This window comes from Tauraco erythrolophus, chromosome 6 (genome assembly GCF_009769465.1).
Source record: "Tauraco erythrolophus isolate bTauEry1 chromosome 6, bTauEry1.pri, whole genome shotgun sequence".
In the NCBI taxonomy this organism is placed as follows: Eukaryota; Metazoa; Chordata; class Aves; order Musophagiformes; family Musophagidae; genus Tauraco; species Tauraco erythrolophus.
Window position 1 is genome coordinate 29,237,346 of NC_141470.1, and position 22,759 is coordinate 29,260,104.

The 22,759-nt window shown below is 46.3% G+C and overlaps 1 protein-coding gene across 1 annotated transcript; it reads right to left on the reverse strand.

Annotated features, from left to right (window-relative positions):
- Positions 1 to 464: 464 nt before the first annotated feature.
- CRY2 (cryptochrome circadian regulator 2) lies at positions 465 to 21,977 on the reverse strand. Its single transcript, XM_086612756.1, has 12 exons — positions 21,778 to 21,977; positions 18,777 to 18,885; positions 15,106 to 15,248; positions 7,807 to 7,991; positions 6,386 to 6,474; positions 5,179 to 5,319; positions 4,369 to 4,680; positions 3,149 to 3,300; positions 2,810 to 3,012; positions 2,243 to 2,332; positions 1,580 to 1,721; positions 465 to 1,093 (listed from the first exon to the last, which is right to left on the reverse strand). Exons 1-11 carry the CDS (start codon positions 21,969 to 21,971, stop codon positions 1,582 to 1,584), a joined length of 1,758 nt encoding a protein of 585 aa, XP_086468882.1. The 5' UTR covers positions 21,972 to 21,977; the 3' UTR covers positions 465 to 1,093; positions 1,580 to 1,581.
- Between the last annotated feature and the right edge of the window lie 782 nt (positions 21,978 to 22,759).

Sequence of the window (22,759 nt, forward strand, 5' to 3'; positions counted from 1 at the left end):
TATGAGGTACAGGAGTACACTGTGTAAAAACTTGAAGCACAGATGCCAATACAGGAAAGAGTTAAACATCCACACAGAATGGACAACGGACTGAGCCCGAGGAAGACTCACTTCAAGGATCTGACGGGTAACACATCCCCCATCAGTATGAGGCACTCCACAGGCTACACACCAGACACCAGTCACTCCATTTGAGAGAGCTCTCACTCATGGAAGGAAATGCTGTAGAGTGCGGGGCCCAGGTGTAGCTCCCTTATTATTTGGGCCAGCAAGCTTCTGGGAGACTGCTTTACCCGTACGAAGGCATGATCTTATTCTCTGAAGAATTCCTCTTTCTGTCAGAGTCCCTCTCCCCCTAGATGTCAAACTGCTCTTTGTTCTGTTCCAGGCAACAGTACTATGGCTCACCTTGCAGCAGTGAGGTTCTTCTGCAGGGAAAGTTTTAACTGCCTTTCAAGCATACAGACAGTTTGTATCTCTTTGTTCTTGTGCTACAGTTGTCCTTCATTTTGTCTCCATCCCACGTGAGTACCATCTTGATTTACTCAGAAAGCATTTATATCCCCACTAGGTTAGCCTAACAAAAGAAATACTGAGATTTTCCCGTTCTCTTGTAGGATGGGTACTCTATTTTTGACACTGTAGCAGCTTCCTTCTCAACTCCTACTATAATCTGAATTAACCAGCACACTTCATCACCTAACACTAGTGATGAGAAAGGACGTTTACTATTTCTGAGATGTGCAGATGCTGCTCCCTACATCAATGCATCAAGTCACATGCACCGAGCCATTGTCAGAAAAGAAAGATACACCTGGGAGTGAACAAGTTGATAGAAGGCTCTTGCCCCCTTAAATGGGAGCAGATTTTGGGCATGGCTGAGAAGAAACAGATTTGACTCCCTGGAGACCAGAAAGCCGAACAAGTAACGCAGTGCCGTTTTGTGGCAGCTATTGGAATTACACATTTATACAAGACCCCAGATTTTCTGTTGTGGATCACAAGTTCCAGTCCCTCTGTGGCAGCAGTCCCTACTCCTCTGGTCACCTCTTCAGCACTCTCACTCGTTCACTTGCAAGGTGCTTGTCGCTGGCTGTAGGAAAAAGCAAAACAGAGAATTTGCCTTGACCTCCCCCTCTTACTGAGAAGTTGTCAGAACATGCGACCAGCATCTCCCTCCTGTGATTTGGAGCATTTCAGGCAGATGCCTGGACCTGCTTACTCCTGTCTTCCAGTCTGCACCCTCACCACATGGGCAAACCTGGCTGCAAACCCACTCAGTAGAAGGAGAAGCAGCTTCACTAGAGCAAACCCAGAACAACTGTGCTCTGTGATTGCTCTGGTAACAGGGTACTGCTCTCTGCTGGACAACTGAGTTAACAGCTTGTCAAGCAAAATGCAAAACAAGCAGAGAGCACATCACTGCCAAATTACAGGGCTACAGAATTACAGTTAAGAGCCACTTCCTTCCAAAAGCGAGTCCATTTTGTTCATTAAAATGCAAGGAGAAAATAAGATTGAGCCTTGCTAGCTGGCAGAACAAGGTGGTTTAGGCCAGATCACACTAGGGACTACTCACAATCATAAACTCTTGCCAGGGATCTCTGGAGCGGGGAGACCTGTCACTTTGGCTCGTTTGTACAGTTCTTCAGTGCACAGCTCTTCTGCTCCTTCATGTTTGCGTTTTGGAGAAGCCTGGTCTGCTTGCGATAGCCTCATTGCTGTAGAGGAAGAAGAGTCATTGCAACAGTTCCCTTGCCTTTAGATCTCCTCACAAGTACACGCTAGCCTAACCTGCCACAGAGCTGGGAGAAAGAAGAATATGCAGTGCACAAGCACAGAGATATGTTGTCACAGCCTCCTTGAAAACTTTTGAAAAAAAAATTTGTCAAAAGCAGAATAATTAAGTTCCCCAGAACAAGCATGAAAGTATCCTCCTTTGATGGAGGACAGCTTAATTATACCTTATTAGCCCTACAGTGATCTGTACTTCTCCCTTAAGTGGCTGCATATGATCCCATACAGGCAATAAAAGATTCACTTTAATGAACTCCTATTCTTCAGCTCTTTTAGGAATGAAGGCTCACTGGGGACTTCTGAAGAAAGCCTAAAGGAAGGTGAATGGGATCTATGTTTTCCTAGCTACACACTCTCTTCTTATTAGAAAAGGATCTCTCTCCTGCCCGTAGCCTGTAATTCGACATGAAACTATCTCAGAAGCACATAAATAGCTCCAGCTCACCTGTACTGGTGCTGCAGCCCTGCCCTGAAGCTGAGTCTGTGACTGGGCCACTTAGATCTTCCACACATGAAGGGACTGATGCCAGTAAACCTAGAGAAAGGCAAGAGGATAACAGTTAAGAAACAAAACACACCTGGAGTGGGAGAAGCCTTTCACATGGAAACGCCTTAGTGATCACCAACCAGCACATCCATATTGCAAAGCAGGATGAGTTCAGAGCTGGGCTCACCCAGTGCTGGCCACAGACAGACACCATGATCCAGCAGCGTATTTACTTAGGATGCTCTGCCTAGATTTTTTCCCCAAAGTGAAGAACGGATCATTGATGGCATATGGATGGTGCCATGCCATACCATCACCAGCTCTCAAAACTAATCAAACTCCACTCCTAGCTAAGCGCTCTATGGAGCTTTTCCTGGAAACCGATTGAGCAGACTTGGCAGAGACTGCTTCCTCTTGCAAGGACTGGCCAGAAAGGCAAGTGCTATCTATTTTAAGTCATAACCTCTCCTCCCAGCATTTTATCTCCTATTAAAGACAAAACCTTTTGCAATTGTTGGAACTTACAGAGCCCCCTATAGCGTGACAGCTGCTGGTAGATCTGCTTCATGCGTTCGATGTTCAGTCGGCTGGTCTCTGCGTGGTTCACCATGGGTCTGGGGTAGTCCACCCCAATGATACACTTGGCTGCCTTCTGCACAGACTCTGGGGCATTCCATGGTTCGTAGATGTATCGTGAGGGGAAACCCTTCAGTTTGGGCAGATACCTCCTGCAACAGAAGTAAAAAGGTGCAATGCAGCATCCACGATGCACAGAAAGCGCCATGTACCTGTCAGCTACTGAACTATTGAGGCAAAGTCAGCTCACAGACCAAGCACGAAAGAAGCTCCAGTCACATCACTTACTTAACGTAGTCACCACTGGGGTCTGTGCGACGTCCAAAGCCCACAGGGCAGTAACAGTGGAAGAACTGCTGGAAGAATGCACTGCATGAAAGCCACATCCAGCTGCCTGCATTTACGCTGAAATCTGCGTCCAGCAACAGTTCGTCAAACACCTGCAGCAATTGGAGGAAAAGGCAGTGAGAGCTTCCCCAGGCAGGACTTCGTGGCAGGAGGATCCAAGATGCTATTTCAAAGGGCAGGCACTGAGCTGTGAGAACAGCTCCTAGGAACCAAAGCAGCAGCAAAGAGGCGATCTGCTGGTTGAAGCCAGCTGGCTGGTCAATATATCTCAGTACCTGACACTTTCACGTAGGGAAGCACTGTCTGCTCACACTGATAAAGCGCTGGCTTATCTCTCATGCAGCTGCAGACTAAATCACTACCTAGCATTGCAGCAAGCTTTCAGTATTGATCCTAACCTGGGAGGCATAACAAATGCAAAGCACCAACTATGGGAAGCAGGCAGATGATGCACAGAAGAACAAGCACCAAAGCAAGAAGGAAGAACCCCTCTGAAAGTCCCAGAGCACACTGCCACGGAGAGGCAGACAGGTTTCAGCGCTAACTCACTCACATCTACGCAGAGACGCTGCACTTTTAGCATCTGACCCTATGACGCGCTTTCAGCTACGCTCTGCTTTGTCAGCTTTGGGGCAAGATGCCCCTGCCTCCACTTCTTGCATAGGACAGTATGTTCACGGGATAGGTTCAAGCTGTCTGTCCCTTCAGATGGCCCAAGAGGAGGGTCTTTTACCTCTTTCCTTGAGAGACTCTAGACTCAGATCTCACAGTCATGGAGTGTTCCCTGACGGGCACGGTGACGGATTATACAATGAGGAAAAAGGTCCGGTTATAAGGTGACACTGAACTTGCAAAGAAAACAGGCGGACTGAGAGGACTTTTACAAAAAAAATAAAAAAGCCCCCAAAACCCCAGTCCATATTTACCAGTGGGTCCCACTAACATTTACTGGAGACTCTTGATACTGTCAGAGCCTCATGGTAGAAGGCAAAAAGAAGTCAGGCCGTTGGCAGGCCGAGAGCCCGCTAGCAAATCCTCTCTTCCACGCAACTTTTACATGCGACGCAAAAGCCATACCTGTGTGCCCATCCTTGCAGCGAGTGCCAGGGAGATCGCTTTCCTTATGGCTTCCTGCAAGCCTCTGGAAATGCCAGACTCACCCTGACTCCTGACTCCCAGCTGATCCAGAGGTCCCCCCTGGTCAGGAAGCAGGCCACCGCATGCCTGGCCAGATGGTGGATCCACCCTTCCTGTCTCAGTTGGGTCATGATTGCATCAATCCAAGGGAAGCCTGTCTTGCCCTCTGCCCACTTTGCCAAGGCTTCAGGGTTCCTGTCCCAGGGGATCTGGATGCAGATGGGGTTCCCCTCCATCCGATCAAACTTCGGGTTGTTTGTGGCTGCTGTGTAGAAAAACTCCCGCCACAGAAGCTGTCCGTACAGAGAGAGGGGGGGCGTGCTGTTCCGCTTCACCTGTGGAGGAGGAGACAAGGGTATCCACAAGCAGGGGTGGACTAGCTCATTATGTTGAGCTGTAGGGCCACCCATTCAATTGCACACAATTCCCAAGTCAGTTACTGACAACTATCACAAAGGAGCTCAATTCCAGATCATCCTTTACCACAAACTCCAGGTGGTGAAGTTAAAGCACTGCTTTTAGCTCAATCAGTGCTTGAACAAGAGACTCGAATGAGCCAAAACTAACAGAAAAAAAGCTCTGCACGGCTCAGGACACAAGACTCCAGGCTGACGAACAGCATATCAGCAGGTTTAAGGTCTGCTCCACTACATACAGGAGAATCACTTTTCCTCACCCAAGAGCCTCTTCTGTAGTAGCAACAAGCTTAGCTTAACAGTCGAACACAAGGGAGGCAATGGTAACTTTTGCAGCTGTTCTGGCACACTGTCTGGGCACCAGCACCATGCTATGCTCAAAACCAGCTGGCTCTCTAGATGAGCTTTTTGTCTTACCTTCTTATACAGCTCCCAGAGACGATAGTAAAACAAGCGGCAGGACAAGCAGCCAAAACGCAGGTAGGGACTGAGTCCTGTAGGGCTGGCCAGCAATGAATTGGCGTTCATCCTTGGTCTTTCGTAATTTGCAACCCATGCCTAGACATATTCAGGAGAAATGAGCCAAAAACACCACAAATTTGTGGGACGCTATTAAGGGCAGACCTCTGTGCAGGTGGTGAGGCCACTCAGGACTCTGACAGCAGAGTCTCTTCTATTTACTTCCAGTCACTGCTGGGAGAGACCTCAAGTAGGCAATACCAACACCCACATCCCACTCAAGAAATGCAAAACATTTGCTCCAGGATTTAAACCTCTTAGTCATCTGGGCCAAGAAAAGGACTGAATTTGCTTTGCATGCAGGAGCTAACAACCTTGAGAGCTCCTAGGGGCATATGCTAACGCCATCGTTTTTGTCCAGGTATGTCTATCTCATTTCACACACCTAACAAGAAAATCTGGGGAAATTCAGACCTTTTTGTGGAGTTTTACATTGACAGTTTATTCCCCCTTCAGCACTAGAATTTATGCTTTGAGCTCTACAACTGCACACGGCCATCCAGCATTGAACAGGTACAAACTATTTAAAACTGTCATATCTCTGCAGCTGGGTCATCTTTCATTACTTTGAAATTGTTTGCCTTATGCACTACAATGAACATATGCACCCATAGAAAAAAAAATGGCTATTTCAGCCACAGGCTCAAGCAATGCTAGTCAGTGAGACAACATTCTAACAGGCCAATGTACAAGGGGAAGGCATTCCTTTATGAGCACATACTTGCACCAATACCCCAGCTAAAGAAAAAAGAGATGGTGTGCAGTCTGCAGCAGGGACTGAGCAACTTACAGGAGATTTTCCAAGTTTGCACTCCTTTAAAGGAAATGGAGGGGTAGAAACAAGGATAAGAATCCTATTGCTTCAAACAGCAGCATAGTTAATACACAGCTCAATTGCTTTGGGTCTGAGGAAGCCTAGGAGCTCTCTGCTCCACACACAACCCATGATCACAAGAGTGTTCCAATAATACCAAACACCTCTTCCAGAGGCGAATGCTGCGACCATTGTTAGGAAGAGCAGAGAAACACAGCAATGGCCAATGCTCGACATTTCTCATTTAGAGGCACAGCCTGCAGGAATCGCCACTTAAATAGCAGGGGTTACCTTTCTTTCCAAGTGTTTATCCAGCCGTGCCAAGGCTTCCGTTTCCCCTCCTTGCCAAACTGCAGGGGCAAGACCATCTGTAGGAAAGCCTGCAGGAAAGAACTTCGTAAGATTTGAAGCCATGCCGAGACAAAGCATATAGATGGGATGAAGCATTAATAACAGCAAGACACTACATACACACTGCAGTTGCCTAACATGGCTCACTTGCTGCTCTGCTCCTTCTACAGCAGGCAAATCACATGGAACATGGGGAGAGCCTGCTCATGACACTGCACTACAGGGGCTTCTCCCTTCAATGCTTCAGGCAGCCTTCTGGGGACTCTTCCCATGGCTCATATGAAAGCACTCTCTCTTGTGTGTCAGCACTTCCCACAGGGCCCTGCTCCAAAGGCCAGAGCAGCTGGCAAAGGAACATCTGCTCCACAGCCCTGCCTTACAAAATACCTTGCCATGGATACCAGCAGCTCACTAAATAGCCTGTCTGCTCCTGGTGAGGCTCCTATTCTGCTGAAAGCTGCTGCTGCTGAAGGCCCTGAATTGGTGCTGAAGAACCAATGCAAAAGGGGAAGCAATAATGCAGTTGCTCTGCACTGCTCCAGGCTGGCAGAGGAGCCTCTGCAGCAAGCAGAGCAGTGTAAGGTTGCAGGCAGTCTCACACTAGGCCAGACAATAAAGGGAGCAGATATACCCAGGACTGCAATCCTTAAGATACTCCTGTTGTGAAGCCCACTGCTTTTACGTTACTGCTGAAACTGTGCATTAAGATACAAGGTGATACTCCTATAAAGCTGATATCGAGCCTCCAGTCACACACGCAGAGACAGTATTCTGCATTAATCCTTTCTTCCCTTGCATTTAGATTCACTTCCCTGATGTAGGCCTTGCATTCCTCATGCCTCTGCTGTCTATTCATCCTCCTTCTCCAAGAAAAATACAGGACCATAAGGCATAGCAGGATGAGCAAAAGAAGTTTCTGTAATATCTTTTGTCTTGCAAAGCTCTCAAATTGGTGCTGCTTGGCAATAACTGAATGAAATGATCTGAGCCTGGTACACAGTTAGTTTGCCTCTTCAGGTCTGTTACACAACATGTCAGAGACAGCAGTAGGAGGAAAGCAGCTGACGAGGACATGAGACACTGATACAGTGGTTATATGCTCAGTGTAGCAGAGAACAAAAGGACAGATGTAGAGCAATGCTAAAGGGGACACTGTGCATCAACAGTAAAGCAAGGGACAGCAGCCTGTTCTCATGAGGTCCAGCACTTGCTGAAAACGGTTAGGCTGCTTCTATTGGTAGAGGCAGCTCAGGTCAGATGAAAACATTGGAGTTGTCCTGGGCACATGCCAGCCATCTGCAAGTTTCACTAGATCGCCTTTCAGCTAGCACTTAACCCTTGCCTTCACTCTTGACACATACCCAGCTCTTCCAGGGATGGCACCCCATACACATCGTCGTGGTTCTCCTGGATGTCCACTTTACACGTCTCCATCTGCTGGCTTATTACGGTGCTCACCGGCTTCTTTGGGAGCTCCATACGGCTAATGATGGCCTGGAAGCGCTTGTAGGTGAGGGGTGGCTTGTGGCCATTCAGCTCAATTATTCTGTAGACAAATTAAGCAAGGTGAAACAACACAGCTCCGATACCACAGAAGACACAAGGAAATAAGAGCCTAACTGCATCCTGCTATCTCTGCTCAGGATAACCTTTCACGTTTGATACAGAAATCCTTATAGACCTAGCTTCCACTTGATGCATCTCTCAAAGGGATATTAAAAAACAAACAAACAACCCCAAAACACACCAGAAAACAAAACCCCAGATACTAATTCATCTCCATGGAAAAAACAACAAAAAAACTCCAGCTGAATCAGGCTTAGCATCATATCTCTCTCCCAGAGCTCCTTATCAGACCCCTGTATGAAACTGCAATCTGATTACTCCATCTCCCTGAGATGATAAGTCACAGACCTGCATCTGTTCCACAGACACATAGAGATACTTAGATTCTGACCTTACTTCCTCCCTGACACAAGAAGTCTCTGATGAGACAAATCCCAATCTGCGTCACTATTCTCTTCCTCACCTACCTCCTCCACACCATAAGGTCACAAGAGGACCTGTCTCATGCTATTCACCTGTGTCAGATCATGCTATGGAAAAGGCAGCCACAGTTCCCCATTCCTCTACCTCACTAAGCATCCACAGCTTGCTGGGGCCACTCAGTCTTATTTTTCCAGGGACAGAGGGCTTTGAGAAGCTCCTGGGCCAAGGTAAGCTTCCCTAAGGTGAAAGATGCCACTTTAACTCCCTCTCCTGCAAGGAGAGGAAGGAGTTAACAGGAAGGCACACAGCACAGGGATGGCCAGCATTACATAAAGTTGAGGCGGCCAACCCCACAGCTCGCACAGTAGCTGCAGCAGAGCAGCCTTCCCCACCCATGACAGTCAACAGCTTATGCAAGGGGCTGGGCTTAAAGCCGAGTGTTTCGGCGGACGCCATGTGCCTTCCCTTCCCCCCGCCCAAGCCGCACGTGTAGCGAGGAGGAGCGACACGCCGGCGCGGGCCTTCGCGGCCCGCAGCCCGTCCTCACGTGTGCTCCGCACTGACCCAGCTTCCCCGCAGCCCCCGCCGCGCCGCCCGGGCCTCCTGCCCACTGCCGGCCGGGGGAGGGGGGCTTTTAAAACGGGCAGCACAGCTGCGAAGGTTACAAATATAGCCTCCTGCAGTTTGCGCCGGTTTTTCCGCTTGGCAGTTGTAAACATTGGGAGAAAAGAGACTACGGAACAGGAGGGAGGGCAATGGAGATGTGCACAGAGCACAAAACACTGTTCGTTTTCAGTGCGAGGCTGTACACTTGATTAGTGTGGGCACGGCACTCCGGCGCCCCTCCAAGCAAGCGGATTGTGGGGAACCTTACGGGCAACCTATTCTGTCACGTACCCTCGTAACAGAAAGCACCTCCGCTGCTTTCACACACATGCTTTTCGGCTATCCGTCGGTGCGTACCACCTCAGAAGTAGTAAAAGATCAGGCACTCTCAGGAATACTACCCACCACGATCTTCCCTGCGGCTTGCTCTGAGCACTGGGGCCCCCAAACAGGACTGCCAGTTCACAGAGATCCCCAGAAAATGAGCACTGTCACTGGAAGAGCAGCACGGTGCTTCCAGTTAACAGCACTCCGGTGAGCCTCGCTGGTTTCCAGAGCAGTTCAGAGCTTGGAAGAGAAAACGTGACAAAGCTGCATCGTGTTTGCCTGAGGTGCTTGGGATGGGGGTGGGGAAGACACTTTAAACGCTGCCTCTTCTTTCAGTCCTCTGCCACACATCTGCTGATGCTGCCAGCTCACTCTGAGATCCACACTGTTATGCCACGTCCCAGATCCACAGCTAAAACTTTTGTGAACAGACAGCTGCTTGGAGCAAATCGCTGTGACCTGCAGGTGGATGCCAGTGTCTATATTTGCCATCCTCAAGAAAGGGAATACGAGTGAAGTTACCTAGTACAGCTCCTAAATTCCTAATGAGACAGTTACTGGATCTGGGACACAAATCTTTCAGAGATAGGACCAGGACAAGTTGCACATTTCACAGCACCTGACAGTGACATTATGCAACAAAACTTGAACCTTTCACAAAACTGCCAGGGAAAAGAAATATCCAATATCGGGTATTGCACAATATTGGATATTATACGATACACACTGGGTACTGTAGTGCTGTTCAGCCTTCTGTACAAAGATTTGCACAGGAAGAGCCCCAAGCAGGCGTCCTTTCCTTCCTCCTACTGTCCTGTTAATCTGGGCAGAACTTCCCCCAGTGACAGAAAAAGGGAGGATTCTCCCCAGGATTTAATACTCCCGTCTCATCTGCAACTGTCAGACTACACGTGGTAGTTATTCTTCTAGTTTTCTTGAAGTGGAACAGAGAAAAGCAGAATCGCTCTATCTGTCATACAAAACCTAACCTTTCCAGTGTTAGTAAGTACACCTGAAAATGGCTGTGCTACCAGACTAGCAATAACCTGACAGCAGTACCTTAATGCCAGAAGTTATGAGGGTCTTTTTGACTCTCAGTCACGCTTTACGTCAAGAAAGCAGGCAACCAAAACCTGACCAGACATAGTTCTGGCACTGCTAGGTTTATAAGGTATCCTACAGTCAGTCACCTGTGACAGCAGAGTGTATGCAGACTTTGGACGCACGCCCTCACAGGTATCAGCTTCTGACTCACATCTGCACAGCAGTGTCCCAGCAGGACGGCTACCGGGCTAGGGAAAGCTGCTTGCCTCAAAAACCTGACACCTCTGCTTGCTTGAAAGCCACACGGCCTGGTTCTGGCGAGGGACTGAGCGTGCTCCCCCCTGCTTCCTCGCAAGACGAAGAGCTGGCTGCCAGCACTCGGCAAGCCGGCTGCTCGACAACACACCCCACTACCAATTCACGCAGACTATTTCGTTAGCCTCGCCAGCTTATGCAATTGCTCTGATCTAAATCCTTGCTCCAGAGAGCTCGTGTAGGGCTACGTGTATGTAAGATAAGGGGTATTTCTACAGATTCAAAGAGGAGATGGAGAGATAACCAACAGATATTCCACACAACAGACGCTGGACAAAGGATGAACAATTCAACTTCCGCAGAATCACACACATGACCAGATGAAATACGAAGAAGTGACTTGATGACAGGCGAAGTATTCCCCCTGTCAGGGGGAAAACACCTCACACCAGAGTACCAGGCAAGTGGATGAGGATAACGAGATCTGGCAGGCAGAAGTTTGATTTAACCTTTGTAGATGGAAACAAACCACTTTTTGGCACAATGTAATTATGAATTGCAGAACCACCAAGGAATGCACCCTTCCCCAGTGCCTGGTTCCTTTAAGTTAGTACATACTCCTATTAAAGCACATTTAACTGCCATTTGAGCCTTAGGCTAGAATATTTGAGGAAAAGCTGTTCCTGATGTATGCTACAAATGTACAAACTCACAGCATTCTTTTCTGACGTAAACCACTCCCCTGAATAATTCAGGCCTCCTCGGGATTACAAAGAGCACAATGCTGACAGTCAAGCAAGCAGACTACAGGGGATTTAAATCCTAAGGAGGAGAAAACAGGCAGATCCAGAGAAGGGACAAAACAATCTGTCAGCTGGAAGCTGTCAGACAGAATAATTGTCACGTAAAGGCTTTGAGCAGGCTAAGCTGATACCCAAGAGATTATCTTTTCTGCCTGACTTCTACAATCTGAGCATCGCTAATCTTGACTGGGAATTCCTAGATTTTCTTAACGGCATTTTCCAGCACTGATGTTGATTTTCTATAGCCCTCTCCTTGTTTTGGGGGAGAGGAGGGGAAAGATGCTCTGATAATCACACAGTTATGCTGGCAGAGCCAACAAGGAGCATACTGTAATCTTCCTACTGGGTAAAACTGGTCAAATTCACAAGTTAGCTGAGCAGACGTTGTAAATGTTTAAAAGGAGCTGGTGGTGTGGTACCAGGAATACACTACTGGGGACAAGAGAAGGACTGCTGAAATTATTTGTGTAGAAGTGAAAGGTTAGTCTAAATTGCTTAAAACCAGTCCTGACAATCTTGTTGGAAACTCAATTAAAGAAAGATGAGAAGTAGGACACTACTGCCAGGTTACTAATTATGCAGGCAAAACACTAGGCTGAGCAGAGGGACAACACACACCATGAGTTACAAGACTGGGGAACACAACTGGAGGGTGATATACTCTGAGAGAGGCTTCCAGGAGAAATACAATATTAAAACTGTATTACCACCTGCTGAGAAATCTCAGAGATGCCAAGAACCAGGAAATGTCAGAATAACTGGAGGTGCCAAGAACCAGGAAATGTCAGAATAACTGGAGACTTCAACTGCCTCCACACAGCTGTCATACCCTGCCGCCTGCCAAAAATCAATTTTCTAGCTGCCATAAATGACTGCTCCATGGAACAGTTAATCAAGAACCCACAAGGAAAGGCAATTCATGACCAGTGTCTTAGGCGGCGCTAAGGTATAGCTCAAAATGTTAGTAATTGCTTGCCTGCTATAACCGTGACTTTGGCATGCATTAACCTAACATCCTTCCAGGGGCAAGAATACCATAATGGCTTTATTTCAAGAAGAGAACTGCATAAAATAAGGAAGTGTGCTAAGCAAAGACAATGAGCTGAGTCGTAAAACACTGACAGGCAACACAGAGATTATTTGAAGATGATGTTGGGTAAAAAAAAATAAAAATCAACAAATGCACACAAACCATCAAAAAAGATTTCAGAAAGATCACAAAAGTCAATTAAAGAATAGCATCAAAGACAACAGAAGGCCTCATAAAAATGAAGGCCAAATAAAGATAGAAAAAACCAAACTGGTAAGTTAAATTAAAAGCCACAAAGCAGCCTCCTTGCACCTCCCAATCCAAATGAAAGTTTGAGAAACCTTCTAAAAAAAAAAGTATAAATGGTAAAAACAAATTTTTAAACAGTCCCTTTACAGACACTCCAGGATATTTATAGGGCCAAGAGGTGATCAAGTCATTAAAAAAAACAGAGACTGTAACACCACTGCAAAAATCCATGCATTTATTTTTGCATGTGTATTCACTATGGAGGTATTCAGGGAAGTTGCTGCTCTGAATCTGTTTAAGAATATGTTATCAGATGTCACAGACTGGAAGGTCAGGAAGAGACACCACAAAACAAAGCTATGCTTGAACAGCAGCAGCTTGCCAGGACCAGCAAGCATTCCCAGGAGCTGTAAAGGACATCAAGAAGTACCCAAACTAATAGGTGCTGCATGTAACACTTGCCTTAAAACTGTTTGAATACTATGAGGAAAAAAAAGCAAATATAACTCCAAATTTAAAAAGCATTTCAAGGGCATCACAGGGATGACAGAATAGAGAGTCTGAGATGTGCATTAGGCAGACGGGTAGAAAATACTAACGGAATCAGTGAATGCATGGGTATATGCAATATGCTGCAGGGTTAATTTGGCCTTGGTAAAGAGAAGTTGTGTCTCAAAATCTATTTATTAGTGACATTTGAGCCTGGGACAAGGGAGATTCAGTTGATATACTCTACCTGGGTTTTCAGAAGCCATCTGACTAGATCCCTCATTGAAATTTTTTATAGAAAACATGATAAATCGGGATAAAGGAAAAGGTCCTTGCAGACAGAAGATTCTTTGAGATACAGGATAGAGTAGGAATCCATTTTTCCAACAGGAGGAGAAATCCTACACAGAGCTGAGCTAGGGCTTGTGCTGCTCAACACTATTAATAAAATATCTGGGAAGGGGCAAAAAAGAGGATGATGATAAAGTTTACTGACACAATAAGCTACCTGGGATAGCTAAAAAGGAAAAGCAACTTAAAAATTTCCCTATACACCGCATGACCAGCTGACAAAAATATCAAATTAAATGCAGTGTTGGTCATGTTGTTTCTCCATATGTATGGCTATGCAATCTTAAACTTACTTATACAGTAGCAGCCTCTCAAATACCTATGACCATTCTGGAAGGAAGATCGGAGACTGTTTAGCAGCAGTCAGAGAAAGCAGAAAGAATGCTAGTGGCTATTAGGAGAAGACAGGAAACATTATAGCACTATACAAATCTGTGTCGCTCCTACATTTTGAACACTAGCTACAGTTTTCACTGCTGCTCTCCATCTCTGGAAATACCCAGAAGTACAAAGAAAGGTGACAAAACTTAGAAGAGATACGGAACAGATTCCACTTGAAAACTTAAGTAAACTAGGACTCTCCATCTTGGAAAAGACAAAGATGACATGAAGGAGGACGTGAGGGGCCATTAACATTGAAGGGGTGAAGATGTAATAAGCATTCATGGTCTTCTAATGCAAAAATTAGAAAGCAGTGTCTGCTCACCAGACAGGTTCAGGAAGAATCCTCCTCACTCTAAAGACAAACATTTCCACACATTAGAACACATTTAACATGTGCTAAACTGTAAAGCTCCTTCCCATAGGAAATGATGGACGCTAAAGATGTATAGGAGGAAATCTACATTCAGCATTACTGGCACAAGTCATCCGGAAAAAAAAAAAAAAAGACAACCTATAAGAATAGTACTGAAAGATGGTTTAAGTCAGGCATACCTTAGGGTCTTAGCTGAAAGACTGTGTAAGGAGATCATATATATATGGAGATTACGTATATAAAAAATTCAACATAAAGGCAAGGCTCCCCCATAGCAAATACACAACAAAGACAAGGCATTCAGGTTTTAGAAAGGTAAGTTTGCACCAATCTACCTTGTTCTACTTCTTCCAGCTGTCCTGGTACATCCATCAGTTAAAAGTCCTGCCTTCATAACCTGTTTGAGACAACAGCTCAACTATCTTTATTACAATGAAGCAAAAAAAGCAGTCCACGCAGTGAGGACATGCTCAAGGGGAGCAATCAATAGGACACAGCTGAGCAACCTAAATGACTGTCAAGTACAGGGTTTAATAAGCTTGAGGCAACACCTTTCTGTACATTCACGTCACTGTCAGCACTTTGACGTGCTCTAATCAAAAGTGCGAGTGCACAGAGTAATCCTGTTAACACCTTCTAGGCTCACACAGGAGACTGATCAACGTATAACGATCAACATAACAGAGCAGACTGAAGCCTTCCCAGACCCGACAATCCCAGCCTAGCCCAGGCAGCACCTCTGCCCTTGCTCTCTCTGTACCTGTCCAGGTCATAGAGGGTGTGGGAGTTCTCGATCACCACCTCCACACCAGCCTCCTTGGCCAGTTTGACGATAGCTGCATCTCTCTCCTTACCAAACGGCTCCGAGTCATATTCAAAGGTGAGACGAGTGACTCCCCATTCCTGCAAGAAACAGAGTATACACAGCTGTCAAACAGAACACTCTAACCAGCACAACTATGAATGAGGATGTCGGAATTCTTGGCCAGTGTTACATCCTGGAAACTTAGAGAGGGTGCTGGTGAGAAAGAGCAGTCTGGAGTCAAGATAACAAAAAAATCAACAGTTTTATCAGTTCTAGCAAACACCGCATTTGCTGTGCAAATTCCTACATGTTAGGTTTAAAATTCCCAAATGTTAAGTTTAAAACATGTAAGGGGAGGTTTGAGTTCTCCTCTACTAATGTTCTTCAGATACAGTGCAATGTCTAAAGACTAACAACATCTTGCTTTGTTGCACATGCTGTCTAAAAGTAACTCCACCATCCTGTTCCAGCATTTGCAGAGAAAGCATTTCGGAGGATTCTTTCAATACAAGTTCCACTCAAAAAAACCCAGATTTTTATGCAGAGCCTATCATTAAGTAAAAACAAACAATACACTCTAAATTTTTCCAATGTCTCTTTAAAGCCATCAAGTAATAGATGACCAATGTCCAACCCAAACAGCAAAAAACAGGGTAGTGGGAAATGCAAGACAAAGGATGGCAACTGAGTGAACCTGTTTGGTCAGCACACTAGAGTATGACACTGCAGTTCAGATTTAAATTAAAGTCCTGTCTTTGGGGATTTATTTTACCCTGGCTGAGCCATGCCCCTATTCTGTATCTTCACACCTTTAATAGATCCCTCACTGATTACATGGAACAGGCCTTATGAAATAGCATTCAGCCTCTTCCAGGCTTTTCTAGAGCACAGTTTGCTCTCAAAGACTATGGCCTAGTTTTCCTCAGAAAATGAATCCTATGAGAAGAGGTTTAATGGTTTCCACAGCGACCCTCCTGAGACATCCATCAAGCACAGCAGCAGCCCACAGATTTGTTTAGCAAATACTTTAGTCAAACACAGCCAGAAATTTATAAAGACACTTAAAAACCCCTTCACACAACTAAGATGTGAACCACATTATCCAAGTGAGACAGTCTAAGTCACCCTTGTATACACAGGACGGTCTTTTCCACTTTGGAAGCAGAAACAGAAACAAAGCACAAAGAATGAATGTGATTAGTTGACTAAAGACCATTAAAAAATAATGCCAAAGACAGGGAAGGGAATTTAGAAGCAGAAAACAACTGTACAAGCCCCACTCTTTTCTCAACTTTCAGATTCAATCCTAAAATTAATATTAGCAAGGACAGAGAACTGAAACAGTTATGTATAACTGAATGTACATCTTGGAGAAATTCTCCACGCCTTTTTGAAAATAAGAACATGTCAGCATCCATAATTCAGAGCAAGGGTCAAACAGACACGTTCCAGGACCTGCCCTGCTCCTACGTGATTAAACAGCTTCTTTTTAAACTTTTCTTTCTTTTATAAGACAGACAGTATCAGCTGGAAGGCTTGGAAAAGATGCCTTTGGTTTTGAAGAAAGATACATTACTGCCTTGAAAGAAAGGAATGAAAAAAACCCACAAAACATTTAAGGCTAACATGAGATTTTAAGTAAGAATACAAAACTTCAAATTCAGGTACTTCTTACAGTTTTGAGAAGCCCACCACTCCATGTGCTACAATAGCACACAGGAAGCAGAGCACAACCAACCAGGAAACAGTAAACTGTATTGCAACAAATTGCTGCAGATACACAAAAGAAAAGTCATGACCGACTTGTCTCTTAGTATCTAGCCTATAGCAAAGAAAAACTGTAGGGAAAAAACACACCCACCAAGGGACTGTAAGCAATGTGCAGTGAACAAACGACACACTTTTCTGTGACAGAAGAGGTAAAATTACAGATATTTGTTCAGAGGAAGGGAGACAAAAAACCTCTGCAAAGGTTAACAGAGAGCTAACCAGTACACTGCTGCTCGTGATATCCAGGCACTATAGTGTCTTTCCAGCGCCTGTTATCGACAACATAGCTCAGCCACTGGCAGCAAAAGCAGAAAATTATATTAGGTCTAAGGTTGCATTACCACATGTGACATAACTCCCCCTCTCCACAGCAGCCGAAAGCAAGGCATGAGTTGCTGCTAATTCACTGTTCAGTGCAGCAACTCTGGAGAGGCCCAAATTCCCATGAAAGCCATACAATTACCGATTAACAGCATAATCTCCCCACCCCATTCTTTTCAGCTCTGCTACAGCAAATCTAAGATATTCATGAAGTCACCTGCCCAGGCAAAACAGACTGCAGCAAAAAGCAAGTCTGGCTGATTCCACAACCATCTCTCCAAACCTCAGACTCTGACGATTACTTTTTGGTTTTTGACCAAAGTGGGCATTTTCTTCCAACAAAGTTTAATCATCCTGTGAATAACTTAAACTAAAATAAGGAGGGCATGGACCACTACTGGACAGAACTTACCTGCAGATCAAAGATAAAACCAACCCAGACACTGAAAAGACTAAAAACGGTACATAGTTTGTGCCACGTGTTAAGATGCAGAAGCCAAAGTAAGCATCAGTGCCCCTTCTGACCTGCATAGTCTGATTCCCTCCCCAGTACTGCCCTCCTCCAGAAAATACATATCAGAACCATTTTCAGCAGGAGGGTATAGATTCAAGTTCATCCCTCCTTCTCAGCGTCTAGTCTATAGCAGGCTTTGGGGGCACTAGTTCTGTCAATCATATGCAAGGTATAGTCCACATGACAAACCCAGCTTGTAAAACTATTGTGAACTATGTTTTTTTTCTTTAGCTTTGCCACTCTACCAAAGACACCGCCAAAAAGCTTCAAAGGCAATGGGGAACACAATCTTAGAGCAGGACAGAGAAGAATGATACTGCTTGAGGAACCTTGATATTCAAGGAGGTGTTCTTGTCAACCCTGTCTCTCTCACAATCTGCAGCACTGACATATCACTTTAGAAATGTATCTCACTAATCCATTATCGACCACCAAGGTCATTGCATATTCCGCCATCCCAAATGGTACATCAGCAGAAAGCTTGCACCCAAGCTGTATTCCGTGGCTGACTGAACTGCAGCCTTGAACAGAAGAAGAAAAGGAAGGTCAGCTAAGGTAAAAGCTTCTGAATTTGAAATTTTAACACAAAGCCTTATTTGCAATTCACATACAGATCAATATGCTCAGTTGTCTGTAAAGGTGTATGGACACAGCAGAGTAAAAGCTACAGGAAGAAATGGCCAGAAGGGAATATGCTCTCAGCACAGGAGTCAACATGTTACAGCGTAAATCTATGAGACCTGACTTACAGAAACAAAGGCAGAACATAACACAAAAAGAGAAGCTCAAGCACCCTGCTACTAGGTTACACCCTACTACTACATTTCTTTGCAAGTCTGAGTCCAAGAGTGTATCTGGCTCCCAGGCTGGTCCTTATGGACAGCAGTTAAAGTTAGTTATAGTTAAAGAAAAGCTAAGGGGATCTCCAACAACTAGCAATCATTACTGAGTGAAAACAAGGATAGCACTGGAACATCATTTTTTCTTCACTATGCTCCAGAAAATTCCGTTATTCTCTTACTTTAAAGAGTCTTGGGAAGACATCTGTTGGCTGCCCTCGCACAACAAACAAGCGAGAGTTGAGTTTCCTTAAACTGTTGTCAAGATCTTCCAGGGACTGGAGCAGAAATCTGCAAAGAAGAAACAACAGCAGTACGTGTCAGTCAGTCTGGTTACAGCTAAAAGACAAACGAGGAGAATTTGCATGAAATTCCAGCAAACCTGTATCACCAAATTAAAGTGAAAGTTAGGACAGGAAACCAAAACCAAGAATTTATATTCATCCCTGGTCTATCAACTGCTATGAGACTGCAGCACCAGCCAGCTCCCAGCCATTCATATGCATGTTCTGCTCGTTTGGATGCAAGTGGTTTCCAGGATTTTCTTCTTCCTACAACCCCCTTCCCATGTTTTCTGTCAGAGCCGGCAGCACCTCCCGTGCCAGCTGCTCTCTCCACATTACATGGAAGAAGCATAAACCATGTAATTCCCTACAGTATATTCTTTCATGGGTTCTGGGACAGGAGGGGTTTTGCATATGAAGTAGAAAGATGAATTACTACAAGAACAATGTAAGTTTTACAGTTCTGGTTACAAACAGGCAATGTCATGGCAGAGAAATGTAGGCTCCTAGCTCCTCACTAGCAAGAGACTGAGCAGCAAGATCTCCAAGGCAAGAATCATCTGTAGTTGGAATAGTTGCAAACAGAACTGTAATTTATCTCCCACCATGAAGACACAGAGACAAGAGCATGCCAATAATTCATCTACTCCCTCCCACCCCAAAAACGGTACAAAGACATTAAGTGCTTTTTGCATTAATGGTGTGTCTTACTGATTCCCCACTACGCTATAAAACAGCAAACGTATCACTGCTTTCACAGCCACACATCACCCCATCTACACCGTGACTTCACTTTGTTTTGCCTAACTCTGCAAAAGACACCAGCTTTAAAACTTTAATCTGTGACAACACGTGGCACTGCTGGCAAACTCACAGTCTTTTGTAAGTGAGCCTGCCAAGCTCTACCTCTCCCTCATTCCCACATGCCCACTCTGCAGCGTGACCTGCAAGACATGAGTATCTGCATCAGCTCCCTTAAGACCACACACAGCTAACAGGAAAGCTCAGCTACAATTGCCCTGCAAACTGTGTACTTCCTCTCTCCTCAACTGCACTGCCCTTAATGTGAACTGCAAGCTTTGAGACAGAACAAGCTCCCTTGGCACTTCCTAAAGGACAAAGGGACTGGCTGTTCATGGGAAGAAAGGCCCAGTATCACAGTACAGAAGACCCAGAACCAGGTCTGGGCAACCAAAAGAAACCACTCCTCTCCCCCCAGCCCACTTTCCATCTATTAAATAGGAATATCAACTTTCCAACGTGTTCTAAAAATTAAACTAGGGTTAGTCCTACACGGCTCATACATGCTGTGCAGTCAAATACTAAGGGATTTTCAACATGATAAATTTCTGGGAGTTAGGTAGAACACAAACATTTGCTTTTGAAGCACAGAATTCTACAAGTAGTTGCATTTAAAAAAAAAATAGTAAAATAAAGCCAAGGTTCCCAAGGGGAACCAATGGAACTCCAGTAAATATAAGTAACTTGGTAATACATTTTTGCCTAACAGCCAGTGGTGCTAATTTCTGACACCCACAGTAGCTACACATCTCTGAGGAAACATGATTTTTAAAAACTTCACCTGCTCTTATATTCCGTGACTACAACATAAATAAAACCACTACCTGCCTCCCTCCCTCTAAAACGTTGGTGGAAACAAACAAGGATTAAATGGATCAGGAATTAATCTTCTGGGGGCACTGCTTTGATTCTTCCAAATGAGGACAGCAACAACAGCAGCACGTGAAAGGTATTTCTGTCTGCTGCTGCTTGTAGAAAGTCTGGTCTACTGAAAGATCATTCAGGCTCCTAGGATATTAAACGGTAACCAAATTGACAATTTTCTGTAATTTGAACATCTACATTGTGGTCATTTCTGCACATTCACAATGTTTAAACCATCCTCTGATGCAAGTTCTGGAAGTGCTTAGATGTCACCCGCACTACCTCATTCCTCTAAATGAAGGCAAGGTGCACAGCAGAGGCAACCAGTTACCACTAGTTTCCCTACCACACAGCCCACGTGACATTTCAAAGAGCACTTAAAGGACTTTCAGCTAGGTGGCTGTACTGGCCGGAACCCCCTTGATGGGGCAGTGCAGGGGGAGATCTGCTTCGCTTGCATGCAGGGGAGTCTTGCAGAGCAGAATACCTACCTGGATTGGGTTTCCGAACGTTTAGGCACCTGAGACTTGACACAATAGCATTATGTAATGTTACTGGCTACCGCTACACATGGTCTTGCTCTCTGCACAGACATGACTCACTTTATATATTTTTCCCATTTGTAGAGGGTGGAAAAGTCCAAACAGCTCCATCTCTACCTTCCTAGCAGCAGCCAAAGCGTACCTCCGTTAAAAATCTGGGGGATGGGAAGAAGGCAGCAGGCGTGCACACATGCCTACGCGCACTCGGCAGCCAAAGGGCAGAGGGAAGGCGTGGTGCAGTCACGCAGCTCTGAGGGCTCTTTGCGCTTGTCCCTGAATTCAGGAAAAAAGCGTTTTCCTAAAGCGAAACGTCCATCGGCTGCTCCTCTCATATCTCGTAAGGGGAAGTCTAATGACATTACATAAAGTTGAAGACTGTGTGCGCACCCTCCCACACACTCGGGCTTACACTGCTGTGAAAACCGCGGCGAGGCCAACCGGGGACGGCAACCTCTCTCCCGCACGGAGAGGACCAGGGGGAGTACAATACGCGGACCGAACCGGACAAGGGAGCGTGTGCAGCTCCCGCTGCTGCGGCGGCCTTGACCGACACGGCCCAGCCGCTGCACCTCAAAGCACCCTGGCCGCCTGGGGAGCCCTCCCCACCGCCCGTCCCGCCGCTCCTACCCGCGTCCCGACTCCCTCGGGCCCACCCGCGGCCTGAGGGCCCGGCGCCTCCTCAGGCCACTCACCGCCAGCGGTTGATGCCCACGGCGGAGGAGGCGGCAAACCAGGGGTCCAGGATATAGATGCAACGGAGGGACGAGGCGTCACGCAGCGCTTCCTGCAACGCCGGGTTGTCGTGGAGACGCAGCCCGCGGCGGAACCAATGCACCGAGCGGTAAAATACCGGGGCCGGAGCGGGGCCCGGCGCAGCCGCCGCCATCGCCGCCGCCAACTACCGCCGCGGCCCCCACGCGCCGCTTGCGCCCGCCCCGCCGCGCTGATTGGCTGACGCCGCATACGCGGCGTCAGCCAATCAGCGCGGCGGGGCGGGCGCAGGACGGACCTGGGGGGGCTGGGCTCTAGAGGCGCTCTACCGCCCCCCAGCGGCCGAACCCGGAGGTGGGCGCGGGGGGTGTCGCCGGTGTCCCGTGCCCCCCCCCCGCCATGACGATACACTGCTACCGTCGCTTCCACCCCCTATCAGACCCAGAGAGCGACCCCCGACTTTATTCAGCAGGTTTGGGTTTGGCCGTTACAATTCGGTACGTGCAAGATTAAAAATGTCAGTTCCAGTTTAAAAAAAAAAAAAAAAAAAAAAAAAAAAAAAAAAAAAAAGGCAGCCTGCACTGAAAAGGAGTGAGAAGGTACTTGTGGTCATGAAACCTCGAGCAGGAGCCTCTCGAAATTAGATGGGAACATATTCTGGACAGAAATGGAGTGTCCTTCTATAGGAGTGGCCAGACATCACACACAGGGCATCCACGGTGCAGGGTACAAAGCAGTCACATCAACTGCCCAGAATCCAAATAAGCCTTTAAATATAAAGGGGCCAGGGATTTAGGAAGCTGGTGCGATATTGCAGCTGACTACAGGATGTTGCTGCTGACCCCTGGGATTGGAAATAACAGCACAGAGTAACCTCAGGAGGCACTTGGACAGGGCCAGATGGAGGCCAGAGATTTCAGCAGAGATTTCTGCAGAACTAACTGTTCAGCAGCACATTTCAAG

Bases quoted from the DNA above. Each gene is read 5' to 3' on its own strand.
- CRY2 (XM_086612756.1), bottom strand. From the start codon at position 21,971: ATGGCGGCGGCTGCGCCGGGCCCCGCTCCGGCCCCGGTATTTTACCGC. The intron at 18,886-21,777 runs GTGAGTGGCCTG...TCTTCTTTGCAG, and splicing joins GTGGGCATCAACCGCTGGCG to ATTTCTGCTCCAGTCCCTGG. The intron at 7,992-15,105 runs GTACAGAGAGAG...ATTTGTCTACAG, and splicing joins ACCCTCTATGACCTGGACAG to AATAATTGAGCTGAATGGCC.